Genomic DNA, 19,759 nt, shown 5'->3' with positions numbered 1-19,759 from the left:
AGTTAGAAGGGAGATGATAAATCATTTTCTAAGGTGCATGGGTTGCCACATCATCCCTTTAATCCAGGACACACATCAATTACACGGGTTTTGTGGCTGATTAAGGTGGTAATTAAACTTACTTGGTGCCTTATCTGCATTAAATCAGCCTCGGAACCTGTGTAATTCATATGTGTCCTGGATTAAAGGAATGATGTGGCAACTCTCTGCAATTGTTTCCAGTACTGTACACCAGTTTTAGCTCAGCAAAGATCTTGTTTGCCTGGTAACTAATGACGCTGCCAGATGAGGCATCCTATTGGTCAGTTTCCGAGTTGAAGTAGAATGTAAGTGATCCAATGCTATCAGATGTAGAGTAGAGTGTTGGAGATCACTGAGCCCCGCAGAGATGATTCCTGTATGTTACCCGCTGCTCCTCTCCCTGCTTCTTCTCCCCGGATTACTATCCGCCTCCCATCCAGGTAATGTACATGGGACTATTTCTTCAATGATTGTGTCTATCTCAGTAATCGGTGCGTGTATTGTGTGATTGGTGATCAATTGTCCAGATAACTTCTACTTGTTGTATTACATTGGATAGAATGTCAGGACATGGCTGTAGGACAGAGGAGGTGATGGGAGAAGCCGGACCCTGCAGTGTGACCCCCACCCGGTGTAATGACCCCTCTATGTCTTCTCTCCCCGCAGATGATTTCATGTATCAGTTTAAGGGTCAGTGTTATTACCGGAACGGGACGGAGGATATCTGGTCTGTGTCACGTTACATGTACAATCAGGAGGAGTATCTGTACTTCGACAGTGATAAAGGATTCTTCATCCCCGTAACCGAGCTGGGCAGACTGGACGCCGAGTCCTATAACAAAAATCCGGATATATTGGAGAGAAACCGGGCTGAGGTGGAGACAATCTGCAAACACAACTATCAGCTCTACAAAGCTCTAACCGTAGACCTGAAATGTGAGTACCGGACTCCTCCGTCTGCTATGCTCGGAGTTCTCCTATGAAGGAATACACTGCGCCTGGCTACTAAGCCGGGGAATTCGACTTTCTAATAGAGGATCAGTCAGGGAAGAGAACGTTCTTTCTTGTGATTGGTGGCTTTTTACTACTGGATTATGTGTTTTGTAGTGTCTCTTCACACCCATGTGATCCGATTCATGTCCGAACTGTAATTTCACAGTGTGATATGTGAGCTGAAATAGGGGTGTTGTTATTAACAATGTATTGACACTCCCCAGCGATTCGCATATGGCAGTGTGAACCGCTGTGCGAGTCGGTGCGATGCGGGAAACTGCAGTGGATTTGCAGGGGCATCGCACCAGTGTGAACCAGCACTTCAGCCCGGTTTACACTGGTGCGATGCGAGAACCCTTCAAATCCCGCATCGCACCGACTCGCACAGCGGTTCACACTGCTATATGCGAATCGCTGGGGAGTGTCAATACATTGTTAACGACACCCCCCAGTTCAGCTCACATATCGCACTAACTGATAGTTCGGACATGAATCGGATCACATATGTGTGAACACCCATGCGATCCGATTCTGGTCCGAACAGAAATAAGGGTCCTGTGCGTATTTGGACTGAATGCGGTGCGATATCAGCCATACTATCTGTATGGCTGATTTTGCACCGCACAGACATCGCATGTAATGTGAACAGCAGTGCGCTGCAAATTACATGCAATATCTGGCATCACACAAGTGTGAACCGGGCCTAAGGGCCGGTTCACACTGCTGCGATGCGGGAACGCTGCAAATCTAGAATCTACTGCGGGTTCCCTCATCGCATGTCTCCCGGCAGCAGTTCACACTGCCCTATGCGAGCTGCTGGGAGTGTCAATTGAAAGTTAATGACATCCCCAAATCGGTTCACATATCGCAGTGTGATCTGCAAACTCGGGACAGGAATCGGATCACATGGTGTAAACACACATGCGATCCGATTCTGCTGCGGACCAAAAAAAAGGGTCCTGTGCGAGTTTGGTCCCCAATGTGATGCAAATTCAGCCATACTATCTGTATGGCTGAAATCACATCGCACAGAGATCGGATGTGATTTGCACTGCAGTGCGCTGCGAATCACATCCGATCTCGGACATCACAGCAGTGGGAACCGACTCTAAAGCAGGTTTAACCATTGGGGATGGTTAAAGCGGAGTTCCGTCGATTTTTTTAAAATGTATTTTTTATTTTAACCCCTTCAATACTGGGCACCTATACACCTTCCTGCCCAGGCCAATTTTCAGTTTTCAGCGCTGTCGCAATTTGAATGGCAGTTGCGCGGTCATACAACACTGTACCCAAACTAATTTTTTATCATTTTGTTCCCACAAATAGAGCTTTCTTTTGGTGGTATTTGATCACCTCTGCGTTTTTTTTTTTTTTACGCAAAAAATGTAAAAAATAGCAAAAATTTCGAAAAAAAAATTTTTTTCTGTAAATGTTTTTTGTAAATAAGTACGTTTTCTTCTTCAATGATGGGCACTGATAAGGTGGCACTTATGAAGTGCACTGATAGGCAGCACTGATGGGGCACTGATAGGTGGCACTGGTATGCGGCACTGATGGGCACCCATAGGCGGCACTGATGGGTACTTATGGGTGGCACTGATGGACACTGATGGGTGGCACTGATGGACACTGATTGCTGGGCATCACTGAATTTATTTGAATTTACCGAGATCTGTGTAACGGTGTGTCAGACTGACAGTGGCTGTTATCCTGCTGGATGTCATATGATGTCCAGTCAGGATAACAAAATCACCACCTGGCCATCATTCTGCTTTAGGCCGGCGGTAAGTGGTTAAAGTCAGCAGCTACAAATACTGCAACTGCTGACTTTTAAAATAAGGACATTTACCTGTCCAGGGCACCCACGATGTCCACGATGTCCTCACCTGAAGCCGATCTCTCCCTTGGCTCTCGGGTGCTGCCGCCGCCATCTTCGGTAAGGGAATCGGGAAGTGAAGCCTTGCGGCTTCATTTTCTGGTTCCCTACTGCGCATGCGCGAATCGTGCTGCATGCCCTTACTGGTCCCTGCTGTCTTCTGGGACCTGTGTGTCTCCCAGAAGACAGTGGGGGGACGGAGGAGGCACCAGACATGGCGTAGATAGCTCGGCTATCTATGTCCAGAAGTGGGAGCAAAATACCTGGATTATACAGGTATCTGCTCCCCCTTGAAAAGTGCCAAAAACCGAAAAGTAACATTTTTGGGTGGAACTCCACTTTAATGATCCGACTCTCATAGGAGTGCACAGCCTATTGCACAGCCTATTGCATTAAGGTGTACACCCCAAAGCTCAAACACATGTTTGTGTGTGTGTGTATTACCACACACACAAACACACATTGTATTACCAAAAGTATTGGGACGCCTGCCTTTACACGCACATGAACTTTAACCGCTGCATGCCGATATACGTCGACACAATGGCAGCAGTTGGCAAATGGGTGTACCTGTATGTCCCCTTGTCCCCTGTCATCGGGAGCAGTGATCTGTCATGTTAGTGGTAGCCCATCCCCCCCACAGTTAGAATCACTCCCTAGGACACACTTAACCCCTTGATCGCCCCCCCCCCGTGTTTAACCCCTTCCCTGCCAGTTTCATTTACACAGTAATCAGTGCATTTTTATAGCACTTTATAGCACTGATCACTGTATAAATGACAATGGTCCAAAATAGTGTCAAAAGTGTCCGATGTGTCCGCCATAATGTTGCAGTCATGATAAAAGTCGCAGATAGCCGCCATTACTAGTAAAAAAAATACTAATAAAAATGCCAAAAAACTATCCCCTATTTTGTAGACGATATAGCTTTTGCGCAAACCAATCAATATACGCTTATTGGGATTTTTTTACCAATAATATGTAGAAGAATACATATCGGTCTAAACCAAGGAAAAAAAATAGCTTTTTTATGTATTTTTTTGGGGATATTTATTATAGCAAAAAGTCAAAAATATTGCTTTTTTTCAAAATTGACGTTCTTTTTTTGTTTATAGCGCAAAAAATTTAAACCGCAGAGGTGATCAAATATCACCAAAAGAAAGCTCTATTTGTGGGGAACAAAAAGATGTCCATTTTGTTTAGGTGCAACGTCGCACGACCGCGCAATTGTCAGTTAAAGCGACACAGTGCCGAATCGCAAAAAGTGCTCTGGTCAGGAAGGGGGTAAATTCTTCCGGGGCTGAAGTGGTTAATGGCATCCCAGTCTTAGTCCGTAGGGTTCAATATTGAGTTGGCCCACCCTTTGCAGCTATAACAGCTTCAACTCTTCTGGGAAGGCCGTCCACAAGGTTTAGGAGTGTGTCTATGGGAATGTTTGACCATTCTTCCAGAAGAGCATTTGTGAGGTCAGGCACTGATGTTGGACGAGAAGGCCTGGATCGCAGTCTCCACTCTAATTCATCCCAAAGGTGTTCTATCGGGTTGAGGTCAGGACTCTGTGCAGGCCAGTCAAGTTCCTCCACCCCAAACTCACTCATCCATGTCTTTATGGACCTTGCTTTGTGCACTGGTGGGCAGTCATGTTGGAACAGGAAGGGGCCATCCCCAAACTGTTCCCACAAAGTTGGGACCATGAAATTGTCCAAAATGTCTTGGTATGCTGACACCTTAAAAGTTCCCTTCACTGGAACTAAGGGGCAAAGCCCAACCCCTGAAAAACAACCCCACACCATAATCCCCCCCTCTACCAAATGATTTGGACCAGTGCACAAAGCAAGGTCCATAAAGACATGGATGAGCGAGTTTGGGGTGGAGGAACTTGACTAGCCCACACAGAGTCCTGACCTCAACCCGATAGAACACCTTTGGGATGAATTAGAGCAGAGACTGCAAGCCAGACCTTCTCATCCAACATCAGCAAATGCGCTTCTGGAAGAATGGTCAAACATTCCCATAGACACACTCCTAAACCTTGTGGATGGCCTTCCCAGAAGAGTTGAAGCTGTTATAGCTGCAAAGGGTGGGCCAACTCAATATTGAACCCTACAGACTAAGACTGGGATGCCATTCAAGTTAATGTGGGTGTTAGACCCCTTTCGCACTTGTGAGACCTGAAAGTCATGTGATTTTGCTGTGACTTTGATGTGATTTTGCTGCGATTTTGAGGTGACTTGAAGCAATGCCTGTGTCTATGGACCTCAAGTTGCATCAAAGTCGGACCAAAGTAGTGCAGGGACTACTTTGAAGTCACTGCGACTTGAAGTTGCACAGATATGAACGGTACTCATTGTAAATCATGGGGTACGACTTGTCATGCGACTTTGAACTAATCCTTTCCACCCCCACTCCAAATCCCCCCTGCTTGCACAAACTCCCCTCCCCAAATCCTCCATTCTAGCACAGATCCCTCATCCCCCAATATTTCCCCTCCTAAAGCAAAAATGCCCCCCAAAACATCCCTACTAGCACAAATCCCCCTCCCCCACCCACCAAGGCTGGGGAGGGGGCGGGCACAGCTGGCTCCAGCTCTCAGTCATGTGATAAAAGGTGAAGCCAATTATAAATCAGCCATTCGGGATCCTTCCTGAGTGTGGCGCTGTTCTGCTTGCTATCAGCTGACACTGGCAACAACAGTAAATAGTCTCCAGTGACATTAAAGGGAAGTATAGCCAACAATGCAGGTCATGCTCCTCTTCATTTTTTTACACACTGAATGTAATTATATGTTTTTTTTCTTGTATATAAATGTCTGTATGTCGGGTGTAATTCTCAGTATCTGTTCTTATTCTGTATGTATGGACTCTGTACAGTACCACTTCTCTTGTCTTGTATGTCGGGTGTAATTCTCGGTATCTATTCTAAGGCTGGATTCACACCTATGGCATTTTTAGTGCTTTTTGCATTTTGCAGATTTGCACTACAGATCGTGTTCCATAGAAAACCATGTTAAATGGACTGTAGTGCAAATCTGCAAAAATGCAAAAAGCACTAAAAATGCCATAGATGTGAATCCAGCTTTAGGGCCAGTTCACACCACATGCAGTCCAGTGTGTTTTTCTCTGCATCAAAAACGCATGGAAAGTAGGTGATATGGTTTTCAATTGCATAGTTCACACCAGTGCTTACAGTTCCAGAAAAAAAGTAGAACATGCTGCATTTTTCCTGCACTGGAACTCTGTAAAACGCATAAAAAATGCACTGGAATGCACCGGAATGCACCAAAAACGCACTGGAACACACTTGTCCTTATTTAGACCCCTTTCACACTGGGGCAATTTTCAGGCGCTTTTTGGCTAAAAATAGCGCCTGTAAAGCGTCTGAAAAACGGCTCCCCTGCAGCTCCAGTGTGAAAGCCCGAGTGCTTTCACACTGGGCCGCTGCGCTGGCAGGACGTTAAAAAAAGTCCTGCAAGCAGGTTCTTTGGGGCGGAGAAGGAGCGCTGTATATACCACTTCTCCACCACTCCTGCCCATTGAAATGAATGGGCACCGCTGCAGAAGCGCCTCAGCAGTGGTGCTACATGGGCGCATTTACCCCTTTATTCTGCTGCTAGCGGGGGTTAAAAGGGGGTCTTTGTCAGCTTCCCGGCCCGCTGCCTAACAACCAGCTATTTCTTCAAATAGAATTCGAATCGGTCAATCGTTTTTGGACCAATCCGAATTCTAATTGTTCTGAAAAGTTAGAATTCGTTAGAAAATTAATAAATGAAATTAATTTTTATTGAAAACAAAAAATTTAACGAAACCAAACTAAACAAATTCCATAACGAAATGTATGTTAGTGCTAATATCTCATTCCTGCTTTGTATTGGCACAGACATTTAAGGGTCTCGCAGGGTTTGACCATCTTGTTGTAGGTGGCAACACACCAGTAACTGGATTGCCAAATCCAATACTCAATGGTGTCACTCAGAGCAATGCATTGCTGGTCTGGGCAGTGAGGAGGACAAGGCAGTAGAAGCAAGTGAATGGTTTATTTGGTTTCTTTGGTCTCCTTGCAATATTGTAAGAGGCGCTAACCACATTTTAATAATTCCTCAAGCTTCTTTGTTGGAAACCTCTATGATTACTTATTATGACATTTGTTAAAAAATAAATTCCATGTCTTACAGCTGAACCCAAAATCAGAATTATCTATGCACCATCAACAGATCCGGAATATGAGAACATACTGTCCTGCTTTGTGGAACACTTTTTTCCTTCAATGATAAATATCACCTGGCTGAAGAATGGGGTGGAGGAATCAGATAAGGTCACATCTTCAGAGCTATTAAATGATGGAGACTGGACATACCAGATACATGTCAACCTGGAGACAACCATACAGCATGGAGATGTTTTCACCTGTCGTGTGGAGCACAGCAGTTGGACCACACCTAGAGAAGTACAATGGAGTAAGATCAACATAACCCTACTTACTTCTTTTTCACATGAAAGGGAATTTAACAGAAGAGGGACATAAGCAGCTGCTAAAAACTGTTGCTTTCATGGCAAAAGTGTTTCTAAAGCCAAAACTATGTTTTCAAATATTGCATAGAGTAGTGAGGGGGTTAGAACCTCTGTCTTGTTTTTTCTTCAATGAAAATTCAAACATTTTGAGTTGTTATCAGAATAGGATGGGGGGAGTCTTCTGATGTAGAAACCTGGCCCAATGTAAACTGTCTGAGGGGGGATTTCCATCACTTAGGAGAGACAACCAATCTCTTCCTGTTGTGTTTCCGACGCAGGAACTTCAGGGAAGTTTCCACAGTGGGACACAGATGGCAAAAAACCTGATCAGGGTTCTTACCATTTTTTGCTCCATCCACAATTTAAAAAAAATGGGGATTAGATATATTTTAACCTATTCAGAACCGAGGGTAAAACAAACCTTAATGCCCAGACCCAATTTTGCAACTTTGGCATGTTAGTAAAACCGTACATATTTGCCTGCTGAAGACATCAAATTGTAGACAAAATGCATGTTGGGCAGGGTCAGTGGCCTGTGATATAATTACTCTCGCCCAGGGCTTTTTTTCTCAGAGAATAGGTGCAGGAACTCCCCTTTCTGAGTGACCCCTTGTCTCCGCCCCTACCCACCTCCGAGCAACATTCCTTGGTTCCACCCCCTACCCACCTCCGAGCACCATTTCTTGGTTCCACCCCCTACCCACCTCCGAGCAACATTCCTTGGTTCCACCCCCTACCCACCTCCCAGTACTGCCCCTTTTAAAGAATACAAAACCACATATAATTTTGTGGTGCTTAGTAATTTGTATGGAATTTGGTAATGATAGCAAGAAAAGCAGTAAAATAGATCCCCTGTAGTCAGTAACAATAGGGCCCCACACCAGCAACAATAGATCCCCCTAACAGCAGTGGACCATACGCAACAAATTTTCCCTGCAGCCAACATCAATAGACTCTCCGTCAGCCAATAACAATAGATCCCTCCCTCAACAGTAGATCTCTCCCAGCAACATCTGACCCCCCCAGCAATATAAGACCCACCCTCAGCAACAATAGGTTCCCCACCAGCAACATTAGACCTCATCAGCAACAATAGACCCCCCTGCAAAAATAGACCCCCTCCAACCAGAATAGATCCCCCAATCAATAGACCCAGCAGCACACCCCAGCTGTTCTTGCCATTACATACAGTCAGTGCTGGAGGTGCCGGAACTGCATTCCCCCCATAAAAAAGCTCTGCTCTCGCCATTGTACAACGGCAAGGAGTTTGATGCTTTATGTACCTTGTGATTTTTGTGAGTATAATATACAGTATATATAATTAGAGATGTGCACGATGGAAACATTTGTTTCATGTAGGATTTGTAATCATTTAGTTTTGTCATATTCATTAGAATGTTTCATTTTCTGAATTTGTTTTGTATATTAGCATTTGTTTTGTAAATTTTCAAATAGATTTGAAATTTTTCTAATCAATTTGAAATTCTAATTTCAGAAGAAGGCTATATTTGTACTATTTTATTCTATTCTAATCTATTCTATTTTTTTGTATTCTATTATTTTTTCTATTCTATTCTGTTATATTCTATTTTATAAAGTAGCCTAAGTAGAAATCATCGTCTTATTTTACTTTTATACCTTACTGTATTTATTGCAGTATGTTTCCATTTTAAATTCAAATTCATTTTTGAATTTGGATAATTTATTTCGATATCAATTTATTTCCGATTTGTTGAAATTCGTTACTATTGTGATTTGGAAATTCGGATACATCTTAGTCTCTGAATAACGGAAATTTCTTCCAAATTTTGGTTCATAACAAAACTAATTGTACATGTCTTCATGTAATATATGCTGAGATGTTAGCGATACTACTCTATAGTTATCATAGTTAGTCTGGTTAAAAAAAGACAAATCCATCCAGTTCAACCAGTAGTAGGGAAAAATGAAATACAATCGTATATACTGTATACACAATCCTATACCAAAGTTGAGCCAGAGGAAGGCAAAAAAACCCAATCAAGTATGATCCAATTTGCTTTAACAGGGGAAAAAAATTCCTTCCTGATCCCTCAAGGGCAATCAGATATTCCCTGGATCAACTTTACCTATAAATGTCAGTACCCAGTTATATTTTGTTCATTTAGGAAAGAATCCAGGCCTTTTTTAAAAAAACATCTACTGAGCTTGCCAGAGCCACCCCTTGAGGGCATCTATTCCACATTTTTACAGCTCTTACTGTGAAGAAACATTTCCATATCTGGAGATGAAATCTCTTTTCCTCCAGACGTAAAGAGTGCCCCCTTGTCCTCTGTGATTACTTTAAAGTGAATAACTTAACCCCAAGCTCACTATATGGACCAGTTGCGGTGCATCCATAAGGGCGCCACCCCCTCTCTCCAGCCACCCCCTCTATGACCAATGCATAGCATGAATCTATCCATTGCTGCCGCTGCCACCCCCTATTCCAGCACCTGGCCCCTTTTCCGGCACCTGAATTACAGCAGTGGGGGTGTTTTTGAAGCACCTGATTAGAGCCATAGGCTCTAATAGGATTCAAAATAGGTGAACTGCGAGCGCCATGCGGATGTTCATCTGCTGACACCTGCTATCCCATAGGGATGCATGTATGTCCGTATTTCATCCGAAAATGGATGGATGAAATATGGACATACTGTCCGCATGTGTGCAAGGGGCCTAACACTGCAAATAGGAACTTGACAATAAAATATATTATTTTCATAAACATTTCCTATTCATAATGACAGGCTTCGTTCAAAGTCCCAAATTTTCCTCTTTTTCTCTGCATAACAGCAAAGGTATAAAAAAAAAACAATAATTTTGTACTATTTTGGGCAAGTTTTTGATAAAAAGAAAAATCAGGAGATATCCATTAACTCTATCCATCATCCACCAAATGAAAGCTCAATCTGTCTTGAGGAAAACGTGGTATAATCCACCTGGATGCAAGTAGTGTTGAAATGTACGAATATACTAGAACATGTCAAAGTTGCAAAATTGGCTTTGGGTGTTAAAAAGGAGCTCCAGGCTCACCCCAAAAAATAATAATAAATATTGTAGCTGCTGACTTTTAATATAAGGACCTGTCCAGGGATCCAGCGATGTCCTCACCCGAGCTGATTCTTCAATCAGCTTCGGGTGCAGGCGCCCGCACCGTAAGTAAGGGAAACTAGCAGTAAGCCTGGGTTCACATTGGAGTGATTTGTCATGCGATTTGAGAGATCAAATCACATGACAAGTCGCAGCTTATTGAAGGCAATGGCACTGTTCCAATCAGTGCGACATTAATTTTGTGGTGCTGCACTGGTTTGCAAAAGTAGTTTCTGTACTACTTTTGCCTATTTCAGGTGCGACTTCAATAGACAACTGTGCATGAAGCCACACAGATGTCTATCAAGTAGCACTTGAAATCGCGCTGACCTTGCTACTTTGAAATCGCTCTACTTCAAGTGATGTAGCGTGATTTCAAAGTAGCATCAATGTGCACCAGGGCTTAAGCGTTGCAGATTCACAGCCGGTTTCTTACTGTGCTTAAACAAGACACGCTGCACCTTGCATCTGACCGGAAGTGGGAGCAGGTAGCTTTCAAAGTCAGGTACCCAGCTCCCCCTCTGCCCAAAAAAAGTGCCAAATGTGGCAGTGGAGGGGGGAAGATGCAAACAAGCAGAACTTCACCCAAAAGGGTTTTAAGGTTTGCTTTGACTTGGTCATGAAGGGGTGAAAAGAGCTACATTTATGGACAGAACTGTATTGTCATGTTTTCTTTTGTAGAATTTGAGACATCGGAATCTGCTCGAAGCAAGATGCTGACCGGCATAGTGGGGTTTGTCCTGGGAGTGGTTTTCTTCATTGTTGGGCTCCTTGTGTATCTGCGAAATACAAAAGGTATTTTCACCAAGCTTACCAAAATTTGACTTCCTAATTTTTAACTAACAAACCCAACAAATTCTCTTTAAACCTGTTTTTTTGTTTGTCTCCAGGTGCCAGATTCTTGCCTGTACAGCAAAACAGTAAGTACATACATTTTTAGATTTGTTTGCTCTCCAATTATTTAGTGCAGGCTTTCTCCACCTTTTTACCCAGGAGGTACCCTTGAAATAATTTTTAGGTCTCAGGGAACCCAGCTAAAATCAATTGATTGGTGGTCAGTGGGAAGAATGCTCCTTACATTGGTGGTTATAACAGAACAAACATGTAAAAAGACACTGTAGCTTTCACACTCGTGCGATTCCAAAGTCGCACGATTTTTCCGCAATTTCACGGCCACGATTTTGACAAAACAGTCATAGGACTGTGAATCCGACTTTGCCCTGCGACTTGAAGTCCGACTTCAATGACCAGGGATCCGACTTTTATCCATGAATAATTAGGGGGAAGTCCACGCCAATTTAAAAAAAAAAAAAAAAAAACGGCATGGGTTCACCCTTCAAGAGCATACCAGGCCCATTCAGTCTGGTATGTATTTTAAGGGGAACCCCCCACGCCAAAAAAACGACGTGAGGGTCCCCCTACAATCCATACCAGGCCCTTATCCGAGCACGCAGCCTGGCAGGTCAGGAAATGGGGTGGGGACGAGCTAGCACCCCCCCTCCTGAACCGTTCCAGGCCACACGCCCTCAACATGGGGGGTGGGTGCTTTGGGGCAGGGGGGCCCTGTGCCCCCCATCCCAAAGAAGCTTGTCCTCATTCACATAGGGTGGGGGACCGGGATCTGGGGCCCCCTTATTAAAGGGGGCTCCCAGATTCCAATAAGCCCCCCGCCCGCAGACCCCGACAACGAACGGCCAGGGTTGACGGGAAGAGGCCCTTGTCCTCAACATGGGGATAAGGTTCTTTGGGGTGGGGGGGTGCAGGGCCCCCCCACTGCCCCAAAGCACCCACCCCCCCATGTTGAGGGCATGTGGCCTGGTATGGTTCAGGAGGGGGGGAGCTCACTCGTCCCCACCCCCTTTCCTGACCTTCGGGGCTGCATGCTAAGAACGAAGGGCCTGGTATGCTCTTGGAGGGGGAACCCATGCCGGTTTTAAAAAAAATTGCTGTGGAGTTCCCCTTCATGCACAAGTCGCATGCCAAAGTCGGATCTGTTAATACGGGGATCCGACTTTGATCCGACTTCAGAAAAAAAGTAGTGCAGGAACTACTTTGAAGTCGGCACGACTTAAAGTCGTGCTAATATGAATGGTAGTCATTGAAAATCATGGAGAATGACTTGTCATACGATTTTGCAGTCCAAAATCGTGGGACAAGTCGTATAAGTTTGACAGGGGCATTAGTGAGACTCGGATAGGGGGTAATGAATATAGATAGGCCCTGTCATGGTCATAACATACCTTAACCCCCGGGATTACAAAGTTATCAACCACAGTGGTGTGTTCCTCTGAATTAGAGTCAACATATAGAAACAGAAGGGAGAAGAGTTTCCCAAAAGAATTTGTCAACAAGGAACTTCCGGTATTATGATACTAACATATAATAAATTTCTAGATACACCCGCCTCCACTACATTTATCTAAATTTAGACAATAGTCTTTACAGACACAGATGGCCACCACAAACCGACATACAGGCCTCTCAAGTATCATGCAGGAGTAGTTCTCTTAATACAGTCCTAGTGCAGACGTGATTTGGATAAAGGCAGTGAATAGTTCACTAAGTATGCCAGCCTAGGTAGTTACCGGTATAGAGAGTTCATGCATTTGGCTCCATTCGGGTGAACTGGAGATTACTAATGCAAACCTTACACACGGAGTACAGTTTCCTGTTGACATAATCCATATGAGTTGGACACAGAATCACTGTGAAACAATCCCCCCTGAGGAACTACTGGATATTGAGATGGCAAGTAAGTGTGCGTACAGGTAAAAAACACCCCACCTAAGATAGGGATAGATACAGCTCATCACTTTGCCACTTGTGTATTGTCAATCTCATCCACCTCCTTAATACAGGGCCGACATGCCACCCATATGCGGGCTCGGTCTAGGCCACTGAGGATGGGGGAATGTCTTCGTCCAGCATTCAGGGAATCAAGTATGCCAGCATTGCCGTCGTATACGGTAAAGCACTGGGGATGTGTTTGCAGTGTCACCCGGAAGGAGTGGGAGGATCCAGAGAGGGTTGTCTGATTGGTAGATAGCACAGAAGAATGCTCCTTACATTGGTGGTCAGTGGGAGAAGGAGGAGGACACACTGAAGGAGCTCTCTCTGAGAACCATTATTTACAGTCTGGGCCTTGCCTGCTAACTTGGCCCAGGTACAATGCCTGATCCTGGGGGAGGCCTTGGGAGGGGTCACCCTGATGACACAGGGCCTAGTGAGGAGGAGGGTGTGGAGGTCCTGACTGTAGGTCCTGGCCCTGGTGTGAGTGTGGATGTCTTCAGACAGATTATTGACCATTTTATGGCAATTAGAAGAGCTGAGGAGAAACTTAAAGTTTTGAAAACTGATCACAAATACTTCCAGGCCTGGAGTAAAAATCGACCAGCCAGGAATTGGAAAGCAAAACTTTATTGTTGTTTGATAAGTCTGATAATGAAAACGATTTGCAGTACATCAGAAAGTTCTGTGGGTCAGAAGCCTCAGGTAGCAGACGATCCTGCTCCATCTGCCTTGGCACCTCTTCTTCTATGTCAGGCCTAGGAATTCTCAGCGGCAACCATCCAGGGGGTTGAGAGTAAACAAAGCACAATAACATTCCTCCAGCAGAGGGAGTCACCCCTGAGGGCAGACGGGTATGCTTTTTCTGGGGTTTTCTCAGAAGTTCCTGAGGCTTGTCAGAAGAGATACACACAAATCAGCAAAACCAGTACTGGTGGAGAAATCCCAGTACACAAAGCCAGCTCTTTCCAACATGGCTGCCCACTGGCTGTGGTGGATAGCGGAAAGAGAAGACCCTATGCAAAAAGCTGCCTGTGGGACTTTCTGCTGTGGAGGAATCCTCTACAGAAATGGAAGGAAAACCACAGACAAAGGACCATCAGGGGAATACAGATGGACCTGTGCCAAGCACCCCAGGCATGGATATTTCTGTCTCTGCCCCTGTTGATACCAGCAGCATCTCTACCAAAGCTGCAGTATGTGTTTAGGACAAAATGGCTGCTAGCTGCAAAAGACCCTACTGCGCCTGTGCTTCCCTGTGACCAATAGGTATATGATGCTGGTGAGGGATTGGCTGAGCAGAGTGTGCTGTGGAGGCAGTAATGTAAGTTACCTGTGCCAGTAATGATTCACTTGTTGCAGCTGTAGTGTCACAACAGCCTTCACTTTCCTTAGCTCAGAGCTCTGTCCTGGTGGAAGAAAATATGGCAGTTGGAGCTGAAACTCCTATCATTGCAGCAGTGGGTATGCACACTGTTGTGATGACAGCAGGAACTATGAGTGTGCCAGCAAATAATGTGCTGATACTGTTAAAGCAATGGATTTGCTGGTTGTGGGCAGTGGTGAGGGGGTTAATGATGCTGACAAAAATAAGGGTGACATTTCTCACCATACTCAGCAGAGAAAGGATTCATCAGTAATACAGACCAATTTCAAATCTCTGCAATTGATATCTGAGTTTTAGCAGATGGTTCAAAAGAAGCAGATGGTTCTTCTGCAACGAGGAATGTTGGGAGTTACATTTCTGTTTTAAACCTTACCAAGGAGGGTGGAAGGAATTTTGTAAATTCTATACTCCCAATTAGTGGAAGTTTGGTGGTGGGCTTGTTAGTGGTTATAGGAGGAAAAATGTACAGTTGAAGTAGGAGGTAGTGGAAACTCCATCAGTAGGGGTAGTTGCAAGGATTTAGGCCAAGAGAATTCTCCCAGATTTTGTCCAGTTTGTGCCAAGAAGTGGGTCATCCTTATACTTACTGCCCAGAGGCACCACATACTGTGATTTGCCAGGATTGGAGACTGAACTGCAAAGGCTGGATAAAGAGGATGAGGCAGTTGAAACTAGGGAAGAAATGGCGTTTGTCCTTCCTGTGTCTGTTACATCTGTTGTGTCAGATTCTGTTTACCCTAGTAATGTGATCCCTGAGTCTGTCTCTCCTGTGGTGGTTCCTATTTCTACTGTGCATAGGTCCTCCAGACTGCTGGGGGGGGTGGGGGTTAGCAGATCTTCCTTCTCAGCCTACTTTACCTCCGGTCCCTTATCCTAGACAGTGCAGACATGGTCAGGAGAGTTTGGAGGGGCTGGATAGGTGGCCAGTGGAAAAATGATTCATAACATGGTGGTCAGTGGGAAGAATACAGCTTACATTGTTGGTTAGTGAGAAGAATGTCCCTTATATTGGAAGTCAGTGGAAAGAATGCCCCCTTAGAGTGGCAGTCTTTGGGTATAGGGAGTGATGGGTAATCTTTCAGTCCAGGGTCACTGGAATCTTCCTATCAACATCTTGGAGCTCTGGATGATCCATCTATCTATATCCCACCGGATGGCTCTTCTTGAAGAAGGTTGCCTGATCAGGGTCCAGCTGGATAACACTATGGCTGGGACCTACATAAATCACGAGGGTGACACCAAGAGCTCAGCTGCGGCTCTGGAGATGTCCTGGATGCTCGAATCCGTGGAATCTCACATTCCAGCCTTATCTGTGGTCCACATTCCAGGGGTGAACAACTGGCAAGCAGACTATCTCAGCTGTCAGAGTCTGGATCAAGAGGAATGGTCTCCACAAGTGGAGGGTTTCTTCCAGAATTGCCAATACTGGGGCATTTCAGATGTGGACCTCTTTGAGTCCAGACTCAATTGGAAGATTCTCAGGTTTGTGGCCCGATAACAGGACCCCTGGACATAGGCATAAGATGCACTGATAGTTCTGTGGCACCAGTACTCCCTGATGTATGCCTTTCTCCCAAAAGTTCATTCCCCGGTTGCTACGCTGGATGGGTTGGGAAGGCATTCTAGTAATCCTCAATAGCCATGCCGGACTTCGTTTGTGGATCTCATTCAGTTGGTCACCAACACTACATAAAATGTTGGGATAGGGCAACAAAAAGCTGTCAAAGTAAGTGGAAGAGCTGGAAGAACATTTTGCAATTAAGTAGGAATATTGTTACAGGTCAGTAACATGATTGGGTATAAAAAGAGTATCTAAGGTCTGTTTCACTCAGGCTTCAGCTTATATAAGAGCAGTGTGAACAGCAAGTTACGACAAAGCATTTGCAAAGCTTTTAACAACTATGTACTATTCAGCTCTGGTTTGTAAATGTTGAACACAGATACTAATGGGAGTGTTGATTGCCACTTTAAGCAAGTTACGAGCAGGTGTAGCGTCACATATGGCGACCCATCACATTTCGCTACCCACTGGAGTGCGCATGCGCGACGCCACCATATGCGTTCCAGCACTTTTACGACAAAACTCCACACCCCTCGCGGGCTCGCTTCACTCGCCACGCTTCAGGTACGGCCTCGCTTCGCTCGGCATAATTATAATCTAACTCTATGTCCACTTGGATGGTGGGGCTTAAACCTGGACTTAGGGGTGGAGTTTTGACGTAAAAGTGTTGGAACACCTATGGCGGCGTCGTGCATGCGCACTCCAGCGGGTAGCGAAATGTGATGGGTCCCCATATGTGATGCTACACAGGCTTCTGCACTTCTTGAAGCTTGTTGAAAGTCTGCTAGCAGCTTGTTAAAAGTGCCAATCAATACTCCCATTAGTATCTGTATTCAGCATTTACAAACTGCGAAGATGAATAGTACTTAAATGCTTCAACAAAGCTTGCTCAAAGCTCTGCAAATGCTTTGTCAAAGCTTGCTGTTCACACCGCTCCTATACAAAATGAAGCCTGTGTGAAACAGGCCTTATGCCAAGTACACACGAGCGGACTTTCCGGCAGACTTGGTCCGGCAGACCGGACTCCGTTGGACAATTCGATCGTGTGTGGGCTCCAGCGGACTTTTTTTCCCAAAAGTCCGACGGACCTAGAAATAAAACGTTTCAAATTTTTCCGGCAGACTCGAGTCCAGTCGAAAAATCCGCTTGTCTGTATTCTAGTCCGATGGACAAAAACTGACACTAGGGCAGCTATTGGCTACTGGCTATCAACTTCCTTATTTTAGTCCGGTCGCATGAATCTGTCGGACTTTGGTGTGATTGTGTGTATGCAAGTCCGTTCCTTCGAAAGTCCGTCGGAAAGACCGTCGAACCAGTCCAGTCGAAAAGTCCCGCCCGTAATACCTTGACTACCCTCATGATCCACGAGAAAATGTCCAGCGTCCTCCACGACTCCCATGCAAAATTTCTTAAGGTATGGGCCCCGTGGTGGTTCTACGCACTCCTTAATCTAAATACGACTAGTCTAGGTCTGTAAATTCAACTTGAACTATCCTTTTTCCCCCTCCCATTTCCTCTCTTTCTGGGCCTCTCGCCCACCGCTCTGTTCTACACTTACCTCCCTCCCCCCCCCACCCCCGTTGTTGTATATGTGTTCTTTCCTTTTTTTTTCTTCTCGTGTTTGTTTGTCTCCCTCTTCCCTGTTTTGCGGACAACTCCGCTCACCCTTGTCTGCCTTAGCCCCTGGGTCTCATGGCTCGGGCATAGCGCACTGACCTCCGGCACTGGCTGGCAGGTCAATGTCAGTTGATAAACTACACCCTCAAAATATGTTTCATTATGTACTTTCATGTAAACCTTTTTCTTATGTTTTTTGTACATATCCCCTGCGTGGGAATTCGTTACCTGGTTTTCCCTTTTTCATATTTCAATAAAAACATTGTACCAGAAAAGTCAGCCCGTGTGTACGCGGCATTAGACTGAAATAGTGTCTCTGAAGTAAACATGGGGAGAGGTTCAGCAACCTGTGAAAAACAGCATCTAAAATTTGTTGACAGTTTCAGAATAATGTCCCTTAATGTAAAAATTGCAAAGACCTTAAATATATCATCAACTACATTACATAATATCAAAAGATTCAGAGAATGTGGAGAAATCTATGTGTGCAAGGAAGAAGGCTGAAATGCAATATTAAATGCCCATGATCTTTGGGCCCTCTGACAGCACTGCATTAAAAACACACACGATTCTGTGATGGTTACAGTATGCAAGAACAAATTTAAAAAAAGAGGAAAAAATGTAATAATAAAAACAAAACTATGATGATTATTATTATTTTATATATTAGGTCACCAGTCAGTGTCCCTGATTACTGCCACTCCAGTTATATGATGATGCTGTACTGCACTGGTGACAGTATGTATGTAAAAATTGTGAAAAAATATATATTTTTTAAATTTCTTCATGTTCCAAAAGATTGTGAAAAAAAATGACAACTCCAAAAAACTCACCATGCTTCTTACTAAATATCTTAGATTGTCTACTTTCCAAAGGGGTCATTTGGGGGTATTTGTGCTGTCCTGGTGTTTTCGAGCCTCAAGATATGCCATCAGTACATCAGGATCTATGAAGATAGCCCGTTGGTACATTGGGATTGAGCAATTTTCATATATATATAGATAGATATAGAGATCTATATATATATAGATCTCTATATCTATATATAGATATAGATATCTATATATATATAGATATATAGATATATATATATATAGATATATAGATATATATATAGATAATATAGATATATATATATATATAGATAATATAGATATATCTATCTATCTATAGATATATCTATAGATATATATACCATAGTTTCTGGACTCTGTAAATTTCCTACAGACTTAATAATAAACTCGGATTTTGGTTACTTTCACCAAAGAAATGTAGCAGTATACATTTTGGCCAAATTAATGTATGAAGAACAGTTTTTTAATTGCAAAATTTGATAAAAGAAACAAAGAAAACCGTGTTTTTTTTCAAATTTTTTTATCAAAATGTTTAGCAAAAAAATAAAAAACCCAGTGGTGATTAACTACAATCAAAAGAAAGCTCTATTTGTGTGAAAAAAATGATAAACATTTCAAATGGGTAAAGTGTTGCATGACCAAGCAATTGTCATTCAAAGTGTGATAGCCCTGAAAATTGGCCTGGGCAGGAATGGGGTGAAAGTGTCTGGTATTAAAGCAGTTAAAATGATCAAGTGGAAAACTGTTTTGTGGTCAGATGAATGGAAATCTGGACACTATGGGCTCCGCGTCCTCCGGACTAAAGAGGAGAGGGACCTTCTGACTTACTATCAGCATGCAGTTCAAAAGCCTGCATCTCTGATTGTATGGGGTAGATTAGTGCATATGGAATGGGCAGCTTGCACATCTGGAAAGGCACCATCAATGCTGAAAGATATATCCAGGTTTTAGAGCAGCATATGCTCAGGAAAGAATGGGAAAACATTTCTTTCCCAAAACTCAAGCAACTGGTCTCAGTTTATAGACATTTACAGAGTACTGTTA

At 44.0% G+C, this 19,759-nt stretch overlaps 1 protein-coding gene across 3 annotated transcripts in view; it reads left to right on the top strand.

The window, feature by feature from the left end:
* The first annotated feature begins 304 nt into the window (after window positions 1-304).
* The window catches only part of LOC141107481 (SLA class II histocompatibility antigen, DQ haplotype D beta chain-like), a 224,359-nt gene continuing 204,904 nt past the window's right edge, over window positions 305-19,759 (top strand). For 2 of the 3 annotated variants that reach the window (XM_073598249.1, XM_073598248.1), the window contains exons 1-5: window positions 305-461; window positions 688-957; window positions 7,062-7,343; window positions 11,191-11,304; window positions 11,400-11,429. In XM_073598249.1, coding sequence (XP_073454350.1) covers window positions 389-461; window positions 688-957; window positions 7,062-7,343; window positions 11,191-11,304; window positions 11,400-11,429 — 769 coding nt within the window. In that variant the 5' untranslated portion in view covers window positions 305-388. The remainder of the gene's footprint in view (window positions 462-687; window positions 958-7,061; window positions 7,344-11,190; window positions 11,305-11,399; window positions 11,430-19,759) is intronic. The other variant, XM_073598251.1, reaches the window with a different exon arrangement.

The sequence above is a fragment of the Aquarana catesbeiana genome, linkage group LG09 (genome assembly GCF_042186555.1).
Source record: "Aquarana catesbeiana isolate 2022-GZ linkage group LG09, ASM4218655v1, whole genome shotgun sequence".
Taxonomy (NCBI): domain Eukaryota; kingdom Metazoa; phylum Chordata; class Amphibia; order Anura; family Ranidae; genus Aquarana; species Aquarana catesbeiana.
The sequence above is the reverse complement of the archived record's forward strand: the minus strand, read 5'-3'. Positions and strand labels throughout refer to the sequence as shown.